At 33.5% G+C, this 11,619-nt stretch overlaps 1 protein-coding gene across 1 annotated transcript in view; it reads left to right on the top strand.

Moving 5' to 3' along the window:
• Nucleotides 1–1,384: 1,384 nt before the first annotated feature.
• The window catches only part of LOC132562420 (uncharacterized), a 34,876-nt gene continuing 24,641 nt past the window's right edge, over nucleotides 1,385–11,619 (top strand). Inside the window, exons 1-9 of the mRNA XM_060227163.1 lie at nucleotides 1,385–3,162; nucleotides 4,347–4,476; nucleotides 4,906–5,876; nucleotides 6,315–6,540; nucleotides 7,887–7,972; nucleotides 8,383–8,415; nucleotides 10,148–10,261; nucleotides 10,580–10,666; nucleotides 10,990–11,079. Coding sequence (XP_060083146.1) covers nucleotides 1,385–3,162; nucleotides 4,347–4,476; nucleotides 4,906–5,876; nucleotides 6,315–6,540; nucleotides 7,887–7,972; nucleotides 8,383–8,415; nucleotides 10,148–10,261; nucleotides 10,580–10,666; nucleotides 10,990–11,079 — 3,515 coding nt within the window. The remainder of the gene's footprint in view (nucleotides 3,163–4,346; nucleotides 4,477–4,905; nucleotides 5,877–6,314; nucleotides 6,541–7,886; nucleotides 7,973–8,382; nucleotides 8,416–10,147; nucleotides 10,262–10,579; nucleotides 10,667–10,989; nucleotides 11,080–11,619) is intronic.

Genomic DNA, 11,619 nt, shown 5'->3' with positions numbered 1-11,619 from the left:
ATGTTCATTTCAATCTTGATTTTTCTGAACAGATGATGGTAAAAGTGAGCTCAATTTTGATTGAACTTATTATTATCATTAAAATTTTATGATACTGAAGGGCATGTGTCATTTGTACACACATTAAAGAAATTCAGTCTAATTTTGACTTTTCATGGGGTTCAAATTTCATGGTTTTTCAAAATTCATTATTTCATGAACATTTCATTTGAAAAAATAATTTTATATAGCATATTCTGCAATAATGATTATGTAATGCTTCTATCCATTGGATAATTTTCATCCCCAATATACTGGATTCTGATTAAAAGCCCAAAGATGGCCGCCATCTTTCTGGTTGAGGCAGGTTATTGGCATATAATTGACACTGAAGAAATTTATATTACGATGATGATAATCTTTGTGATATGTTTCAATTTACTTTTTGTCACTTTAAGTGACTTTGTCAGTAATATCAGAATGTTGATAAAGACGATACACTGTGCTTATTGGGTACAGTAGGTGATATTCTCAATCCAGGAATCAACTTCAGTTATAATTGTATCACATCTAAGTAAATCATGTTACATGGTATTGTCTCCTGTTTTCACTTGGTAATACTACAGAGAATAATACATAAATCCCAATCTCCATTTGAAAGAAACGCACTGAAAAGTTTAGACGGTCTCCCATCATGATCTCTTGTTGATGCCTCTCCTTGACGTCCGTTGTTTTATCAGTCTACTTTAGTGAACAAATACCTTTACCATTCAGAGATAAATTGACGAATTTCAAGTTTTGTGCACCAGGAATCCATATATAAAAACAATTTAGGCAATGGTTGGTTGACAGGTTTTTCCTCTCCAAGACTCCTCTCCTGTCTGGGTATGTCAGAGTTCTGATGACTCAGTTGGATGGAACGGTCTGTAGCGGTGAACGTTTCATAATACTAGTTTTAGAAGATGGCTCTAGGGCTTAATAGTGCCTTATCTTAACTCATCAATGTGTTTCGATTGGCTTTTAATGTGAAGGACCATTTTGAAAAAAATTGTACTAGTCTTGTGTTTTGTTAAATTTCATTGATATTGCAATAATTACATGGTTTTTAGACTTAAATTATTTTAGAATGGAAGTCATGGTAATGCTTGATTGTATACATATCCTGGAGAATAGGTCATGAAATTGTCGTTTTAACATGAGCCCCAAACCACTTATATTAACTGTTGTTAGGACAGACCTTTTAGCAAATGGAGATGTAACACAAAATATAAGTATTATCTAACTACTATTGTCTTGTATTACAGATTATCTGAAATAGATGTTGAGGAATTAGGATTCAGCTGCAGGAAAATGACACAAAGTAACATGGAGTACGGTTGACAGTGTAGTGTGAGAATAAGTTAAAATGTCTACAGCTGTACATGGTGAGGATGGCAAGGGGCCCTTCCAACATCTCCATCGGAAAGGCCCCCGGGATAGAACTTATTTCCAATCCGGTGAAAAGGTTAAATTGTGGAGCAGGGAAAGTAGACATGGTGTTTCATTTCAGAACAGAAACAACCGCCATCTTGATCGTCAAGGGAAACACAAACACACAAGTAAAGTCAGACGAACTTTGGCGTTTGATAGTGATGATGATGAGGATGATCAAGGTACTGATTTCAGGAATGGAGGCTTAGATTTCACAGACAAAATTGCAGCATTAAGATCACTAATTATACCTATGAAAGATCCTGTTTCTATTTTAAAATCCAAACGTAATGTTGACCAGCCCACAGATGAACGAATATCAAAAATCAATTCCAATACTTTTACTGTGGACAGCAAAAAAGATATGGACGTCAAAGTTTCTAAGAAAGAAGATGATACTGCCAGGGCAAAACGGTCACTTCTGAGTCGTAAAGTAGACAAGGAGCTATCTCGCATGTCTTATATAAATTACCAGGCTCATGTACATATGATGGAGAATAACATTGAGCACCACCCAAAGGATGGACGACAAACCCCTCAACGTGATATTCAAAATCTTGTCAACAAAAACACGTCAGTGTCAAATATTCTCGATGATTATATAGAACGTCATGACAGGAAGAAACGCTGTCAAAATTTCTCTGAAGGGTTGGAGACTATTGTTCAAACGGAGGAAGATGACCGAATTGTAAAATCGTCTTCATGGAAAGCAAACAAACACACCAACAGTTGTAATGTTGATGAAGTTGAAATGAAAATGAAAAAGAAGGATGGGATCAGGGAGTCTAATTTTCATGGAAAATTTGATCCAATACAAAATGGTGACCATATTGATCACAGTAAAAATAAATTGAAGCCTAGTCAAGTCGCACAGACAAATGTCTCCTTAGGAAGTGATCCGCTCAGCGATGTGGCATCATTGCTCAACAAAGATGGCGGATATCGTGGATTGAAAAATGTTCAAAGTAATGTTCCACATTACCCTCCAGCTTCGTCCTCACAAGATAACGAATCGGGTCAAAGAACAATGGGTCATGTGACTAAACAGCAAAAATTGAGTCCACGCGTGCCAAAAGCAGATACCAATGTTGAAAATTTTGATGGCGCATTCAATGAAAAAAATAAATTTGGATCTAGTCCGGTAGTAGAAACCAAATATCAAACAAATGTGCAGAGTTATACAGGCTCTTTTCAAACAGGAAAGAGTTACAATTACGGGGAGAGAACTCCAAGATCAAAATATTCTCCTGAAAAGGAATTTACTAATCCTACTAAAAAATTGAAATCTGGAGGGCAACATATCAATGGTGAAAGTTTGAAGAGTAAACGCTACCAACAAAAAGGTGACTCACTGCACAGGAACCGGGATCATTCGATGTCAGACTCTTCTAAAGAAAACATACCTGATTCTGATTTTGACAGCGATGACTACGATAATCAACAAAATGTGGACATTTGCAGCCATGGAAATATACGAAACGAGAAAAATTATTGGAAAGACAGAAATAAATCTAGAAATTTCCGCGTGAAAAATAATCGTAGGAAACAGGAGAAGCAGGCCAAAGATCATGATCATTACAATGGACTCTCGGATGAAAGTTTACAGATAATACCAGAAAAGGATATACCTGTTCCGCCAAGAAATCCCACTCAGGTTTCCAGAACAACTTTACAACCTTCTTCCAAAAAATACCAAGATGCCCCAGAATCAAAGTAAGTGTAACAATTTGTAAGGAGGGTTTCCAATATGTGATAAAAATACAGTGGAATCGATCTAAACCAGACACCTTTGGTATCGAATAATTTGGTCGGTTGTAGAGAGTTCCGGATTGCAGAGAGTCCATTGTTATAATATTGTTGGAATCAGGACTTAATTCTTTGACCAGATTAGGCAGATATCTGGATGGCAAAGAGTCCACTGTACATGTATTTCACCAAATTAAGCAGATATCTGGATGGTTAAAAGTCCACTGTACATGTATTTCACCAGATTAGGCAGATATCTGGATGGCAAAGAGTCCACTGTACATGTATTTCACCAGATTAGGCAGATATCTGGATGGTTAAGAGTCCACTGTACATGTATTTCACCAGATTAGGCAGATATCTGGATGGCAAAGAGTCCACTGTACATGTATTTCACCAGATTAGGCATATATCTGGATGGTTAAGAGTCCACTGTACATGTATTTCACCAGATTAGGCAGATATCTGGATGGCAAAGAGTCCACTGTACATGTATTTCTTCTGAATTTTTTTTTTATTTAATACCATATTTAATTTATAGTAATGGCACTTAATGTGATCGATGAATTAGGAGTCTTGAATCAGGCAAGTTTGAAAAATAAGTATACTTTCGTCAATAATGGAGAAATTATGAGGTGGGCTGAAATTTGATGTCAAAGCAGAAATATACATTTTATTATCTAGAGGCAAATAAACACAAATTGAAAATGAATTAACAGTTTGGTAAGAGAGTAAAAATAACCTTCTGTGAATGTTTTCCAGTCTACAATAATAAAATCAAATTATGGCTTTGCAGTAAGGGGTAAAACTAGTTAAAGGTCAAGGTCAAGATGACTGGTTCTGAAAATTTAAGTAATTTACATCCCTTGTTTATTCCAATGAACATCCTGGGGATGTGAAATAGAGGAAGCACGTATGACATCAATTTGGAACTGACTTTTAAGCCTCCGTTATCAATTTTATTAGTAAATTGTTATTTTGATTTAATTGCCTGGAGAATTATTTTGTTTTGGAATTACAAGTTATATATACAATATAAAAAACACACAAAAAAAGGGGAGGTAAGCGGAAATAGATATGGTTGGTCAGTTTTCTAGCTGGTTTTTCTTTCATGTACAAGTATTTCATATGTACATATATCTGTGTTGCAGGGTTTCTGACACCAGTCTGTCAGGATCAGTATGGTCTTCTGGCAGTCAGTCCAGTGTGATTCAGGCCGCAGAACTCATAAAGAGGCTCTATAGTGCTGATGCACACACTCGAGAGGAGCTCATATTAAAGGTATCTTTACAGTATTTGTGTTCCTGAATGTTTAAAAGAAAAAAAAAGAGTTTGTTTTTTTTACTATTGTCACTATCTTTACATTAAGACATGTGCAAGAAGGAATTACATGATATTTACAAAAGAAATTCTTGGACTTCAATATTTAAGAATATGACATGGCTAAGATTTATGCTAAATTATTGCCGATAGTGAAATAAACTTGCTATATAGTTTATTGATCTTGATAAACGCATTGTCAAGGACAAAGAATTTTGGATTGACATTTTACACAATGCAAGGATGTTTCCAACTGTGCAGACATTTAAAGCATCAGATGAATATGAAACTGATATCAGAGCAAAATGGAAATAAATGTTACATTTGTGTTTGTAGGTATATATTCAGTAGAAAATTTATCTCAAAACGTTAATTTATTCTATATTGAAGGCTCGTTTTTTCCGGCGATGGTTAAAGCTTGTTCGACGTCGCAAGAAAGGATTCCATGCAAATCACAGTGTAGAAGAGACGGATGAGGGCCTTCATAAAACAAGTCACAGAGGTTTCAAACATCATAGTACATCCAAAAAGTATATGGACTCCTCTTTCACAGAAAATGTCATTCACCAAAAACAGAAGTCAACCAACATGTCCACGCCTGTTGTTAAGTCAGCCGAGCATTTCCAGGGCACCACACGTGGTGGTTATAAGACAGGAAATGGAGAATATCAAGCAGCGACTGGTAATGTGAATCAAAAGTTATTCAATGGTACAGAGTTCAAGGTTGTAGACAAAGACAAGGTCACAAGCAAGGTCAATATTGAAATAGATGGAGATGATCGCAGTCTCGCTCATACACGTTTACTTCATATAGAAAATTTCTTGGAAGATGCCCTACAGGAGTGGCAAAAGAATTCAGCAGACAACGATGCTCTGAATGATATCGTTGATTTGAAATCTGGACTAAACAACAAAGATGTTTGCCCAGAATCGGAAGAAAAAATCTACTCAAATATCTCTACAAAGCTGTGTTCTGATCCACAGAGGAAAAATTCTTTCAGCAGTAGAGATGACAAATTCAAAAAGAGGAAAAGGAATAGTTCTTTAGATAGACTGTTAAAATCTGACGATAACTCGGTAAAGTCTGACAAAGACAAGAGGAGAGAATCTCGTGATCAGAGACAGAACAACTGTGTCATGGATCTACGTGTTAGTGACCATGCTTCAGTAGCTAGTGGTGAGTTTGCTGTGGGTAATAGTCAACCTTCCAGTCGTCTCAGACAAGGTCTTGGGAGCAAATTTATCAAAATACAGAAAAAGAAACGAGATTCAGCAGGTTCACTTCCTGTACAGATGACAACTCCTTTGGACAGTGACCAACAGCTGCTGGACACGGCTAACTATGGCGTTTGTCTTCAGAGGTAAATTTGTCACTCACTCAAAGATACCCATGGTGCCTACCTTCACAAGTAAAATTGTACCTAAATGTCTCTATGCAAAGTTACCTGTGACACCTATCTTCAGAGGTAAATTTGTACTCCTAACTTCTTCTCTCAAAGATACCCATGGTGCCTACCTTCACAAGTAAAATTGTACCTAAATGTCTCTATGCAAAGTTACCTGTGACACCTATCTTCAGAGGTGAATTTATACCTGCAATATCTCTCCCTACACATTGTTGTTCAACTCATCTGTAACATTATGAATGGCTATTGAAAAATAAAACCTTAAAATCATGCTTAATACATTCAGACCAAACTCAGATTTTCTTGATCTTGAATGGAAGAATCTGTTCATACTCCAAATCTGTAGTTATTGATATTGAAGTTAGAAATAAGAACCTTTTTGTAAACACACAGGGCCGAGATCTTCCTACGAGATCGTCTTCTGAAGGTATACTTCAAGATTTGGAAAAATCTCACTATGGCGAAGTTGAAGGAAAGTCAAGCTGATGCTCTACATCGATACCACTCACTACGAAAGGGTATGAAAGCATTTTCTTGGGCAATCAGTCGTTCACGGATTCAAGTGGACATCCTCCAGGCACGAATGACAAGCATTGTACTAGCTGCTCGCTTCACACAGGTTAGTTCTACATGCTCACCTTTAATAACTCAGTTTCAAAACATTGATATAATGGAGGAACCGCATCTGGGAATTTTGGATGTTATGATACCTTCGCAAATTCAGTGATTTTGGTAGAAAGTGCCAAATGAACCAAACCAAAAATATTCATAAAATGAAGACAGATATGAAAGAAAATGTCAGAAGAACTTCAGAATAATTCAGACTAACCAATTTATGAAGACATCACTGTAATAGTGTCAACATTCCAGAATTATTCTGATTTGACAGTCAGGTCTGTCTAATGAAACACTTGTTTTATAAATAGTGACATGTGGGAAGTGTCGTTTATAGTGGTAGTATCCTTAAATAAAGATGTTTTACATCTGTTTATGATACACCTATATACCTGAACAATGATCAGAATGAGATTCAACACTCTGGTACACCTACAAATATCAGATAAGAAATTTAAGCAGAAATTAGAAACTAAAAAAAAAAACTAAATGATTAAATAAAAAACTTTGAGAAAAAAAAAAGAAATGAAAATTTTTTGTGCGCTTTTTAAAATCTCTGTTACAATTTTTCATGCAAAGAATGCAAATGACAGATTTTTGATGCCACTTAACTGTTCAGCAATTGAATAGAAATGTGTAAAGTCATCTGTGAAATAGTCACAACAATTTTCATCCCAGCAACATCCTTACATTACAAGTTCAGTCTGTGGGACAGTTAAGGTTTCATTCATTTTGCCCCTTATTGGATGCTAACATTATGTTATAAAGATGTGTTTGTTGCTCTGTCTAACGAGATCTATGTTAGGCCTAGGGATTGTCCAAATTTTAAACAGAATTAATCTTGCAGAGGAGAAGTACTAATTGATGAAGGAGTTACCAATAAGATGATCAACTGATAAACCCAAAATTTGACACAGCTTTCCGAAATAAAGAAAACACCACATTAAGACTAATTAAAGATGAACAACTGGGGATATCTAGTGCCAGAATTTGACTCAGTGATGATGAAAAACCATATTCAGACAAACCAAAATAATAGCACCCCATTTTGACAACAAAAAAAAAATAAAAAATTTCAGAGGTCTGTAACATCCCAATTTATGGTATATGTATAGTGAAAGGAATCCCTCTACTACTTTTGAAAATAAAGTGTAGACTTTGAGAAATTGTTAGCTTGTTAGGAATAGCAAGGTATATGAAAGCATGTTCAAGTATTTGAATATTAGTTTTTTCTTGATATTGCATAAATTTTCTCTAAGAAAAGATTTTTTTTTTAATTCTAAAAAATGTTTCGAATGTGTCAATTACTACAGCTCTCTAATTTACTGGTGAAAATGTTTGATATTCTAGTGGAAAAATTTAGCCATGAAGAACCGTCGGGAACGCCTGGAAAAATCCTTCAGTAGATGGCAGTGCTTTACCCTGGAATCACAAAAGTAAGTATATTAAAAGCTTCAAATCAACAGACTTCTTTTTTTAAGAATGACATGACTTCCTGATCTAGAATTGAATGTACTACCACCTGGACAAGCCACATTGAAGTTTGTATACCTACAAAAACACAAAACAAGAAAGGGGGAAAAAGCTGAAAAAGAATGTACCGGGTATTTATATTTTTGGCATATAGTAATGGATGCTTTTGGAATGTTGGTACATTATATAAGTATAATTTGAAAATAAAAAAAATTTGACTGAAAAAAATTTTGAATTTGAATTAAATGAAAGGAAAGGAGATAAAAAAAAAGAAATTTGGGATAAGTTTTAAATAACAGTATTTATTTCTAGGCATAAGAGAATTGTTTTGTTTCACATTTTGCCAAAATTACAATGAAATGGACATTTTTAGGAGATGTCAAAGACAAACATGTGTACTTGAGATGTAAGTAATAGATATATTGTTCCTGACTTCTTCACATGTGTCACAGAATTTTACCCAAATTCTTCACATTTGTCTGTGCCGTACTCCCAAATGTGAGTTATCTCCCCTACCTCATCTAACTGATGGATAAAAATTTTAATTAACTGAAAAAAAAATGGTCATCAAACATTTCATAAATATCTATCTGTTCTGACAATTTTCAAGATTTTTCCTTTTTAATCACTCATTTTATATTTCAGATTGTCATAATTTGTTTTTTTACGGAATATTACGACCTGATTTTGTTGTTTTCATCAGTTATCAACAACATGACAGAGTCAAACTAGATTTGAAATGAAAAATCCAGAAGTTATATAAAATTAGTCCTATTTAAGATAATGCATTTTTGAAAATACTTTTTTGTGTTATATAAAGGCAGTTACGTAGGCCATATTGATGAGAAGAGAAATATTTAGAGAACTTATGGTGTTACAACTCAAATACAGTTAATTAAACAGCACTGAATAGTAATAGATACATGGGCAAATATTTCATTGACAAACCACTTTTCACAAAATCTCAATGTTTTATTTGTTCCTGCAGCACAAACTTGTGATACCAGTGGTAACAACTTGCCCACCAATGTTTTCTTTTACATGTATATTTGTTCATGCTAATGTTTGGTGCTCAATTAACTCCAGATGTCTGTATATGAAAAGTTCTTTATCAAATCATGATTTTGAACTACATGTTTTATGAAATCATGTTTGCCATTGGCTACCACACTGATGCTTCTATCCTAATTTGGCATTGGTCAAAATAAGTGTTACAAGACATCTGATTGGCTGAGGTATATGGATTTTGATTTGAGATTTGATCTGTTATTGATGTGATTTCATGTTAATTTTCATGTTTCATCTCACATTTCCCATAGATTTTTCCATCCTAACTAATAATCATTAGTTAGTCATTTCATTACAAGATAAGCCAGTTTTTGGATTAAAGAGCAAATCTATAAAAATAAGCATTAAATACATGTATGTTGTTAATTAAATGAAATACCAGAAGTTTAAATGAATTATTATCAATTACAAGATTATGATGACTGTTCTTAAATTTTTTTTACATACTTTTCAAATCACAGAGGATGATAATTCTGTATCCATATTTTGCCTGATAGTTCAATATGTTAATAAGTATATGTGTAATTTTTTTCTAATTACTAAATTGAAATATGATAGAGATTGAATCAGATAAAATAAAAAAAATGGGAAAAAAAATAATGTATAGGCAAGGTTGATTGTCATTTATTTCTTTTACCAGAATATAAAGATACACCTGGTTATGTGTCTACTATTACATGATCATACAATAATGAATGACATAATTTGTGAAAAGAATATTTCTAAATTGACTTATTCTGAAATAATTGTTACTTACCCAGGTATTTGTTGCTTGAATATGTAAACAAATTATCAAATCATCAGAAATGTAAGTGTTTGGTCGAGATCAATAGAAAATAAACAAACAACTGTGAAAATGCTTTATTCTTCCATACCTGTCTGCTGCCTATCACATGCTTACCAGCAGAATTCAAATATGTAGCATTAAAATGAGAGAGGAATATCTACAAAGGGAGGTAACTCAAGATAAATCTTCCTTGTGATTCAATATATTTTTGTACTAAAGTTTATAAAAATAGATGCTATGAAATGTTTCTTTATTCACAATTACTTTTTTGCTGTTATTTTAGAGTAAGGAAACTTAGATGCCAAGGTGAACAAAAGATACTACGTATGTCTCTGATGCAGTGGCGCACACAATTCATCACACGACTCAAGGACAACAAAGCTGATTTACATTTCAGGTAAAATATTAACAGCTGGCAATCAAAATAATGACAGTGTATTTTATTTTTCTGAAATGTACTGAAATTTTCTGATGTTTGGATTTATAACTTTGATTTTCAAGTTGAAAACAAACCTTGAAATAAAAATGACAGACAAACATGATGCAATTCATTAAATGGTAGTAAAGTAAAGAGATCAAAAATAAATGTATTGACTATAAATAAGCTTTTGTGAAATATTGATTTTTGATAAGTAATGCTGATAAATTTTCAGCTGGCCTTGTAGACATAGGAAATGCTTTAAAAACTTTAATAATATTTAATTTTGAATTTTAGAACAACTCTACTCACTGAACAGCTGAGGTGTTGGAAACTATTCACTAGGGATGCAAAGGAGAAGAAATGTAGAGTCAGGACAGCCAGGTAAGGGGAGACAACCACAAGTAATGTGTGCACTGTTGAATAATACTGTACAGTTATGTGTAAGTTTGTGACATGTTCCCTATTTAAAATTTGGAATGCATTACCTTATGTTTTTAATTCTCCTACTTTCTTTAAACACTCACTTTATCTAATTTCTCAGTAACTGAGATTAAAAAATGGAAATGAAAATATTTTATTTATTGAATATATTGAAGATGTATCAAATGATATATTACCTATATGGTGTATTATGTAGTTCAGACAATGATGATTTGTTGGTGGATGGTTTGTGTGTGTCATTAACTCATTTTAATGGCTTTCAGCCTGTTTTTCTCACATCACTTACAAAACAAGATGTTTGTCCAAATGGTGATGGTCTTCAGGAAGTCTAGCATTGCCAGATCACATCACAGGTAACAAAAGTTGCATTAAAATTTCTAAACATATCTATGATGCAAGATATCTAGGTCTGAAGAAGATTTTTGAAATCTTTGCCAATTTAACTCTTTTTAGGTAAATCATCTGGACTAGCAGATTAAGAAAAATATCAACTTTTGACTTTTCTAATCAGTCTATTTGCCATTGACATGTGCTCTATCTTCCATTCATGGGCTTACAATACCATATAATATCTACCTATCCATGAATTTGCTTTGAAGAGTTGTTACTTCCTTTGATAATTTTGCAATTTTACAGAAATTTAAGGAGGAAATCTTGGTTATCTATTTTTATTAATATAATCACTTGAAAATCTTAACTATAAAAACTCAGAAGATGTAAGTTTAATGTGAAAATATTGATTTTGTGTATTGTTTTGTAGAATTCAATATAGCAATCTAGATTTTGTATACGGTAATGTAGATAAAAAAAGAAATATTTTATTAAAAACTGTCTTTTCGAACTTATAAGATTTTATGTGTCACCATTTGCAGGTTAATGAAATTATGGTGTTA

Source organism: Ylistrum balloti, unplaced genomic scaffold (genome assembly GCF_031769215.1).
Source record: "Ylistrum balloti isolate Yb309-2 unplaced genomic scaffold, AGI_CSIRO_Ybal_v1 Utg371412, whole genome shotgun sequence".
NCBI lineage: Eukaryota > Metazoa > Mollusca > Bivalvia > Pectinida > Pectinidae > Ylistrum > Ylistrum balloti.
This window is presented reverse-complemented; position numbering and strand designations above follow the sequence as displayed.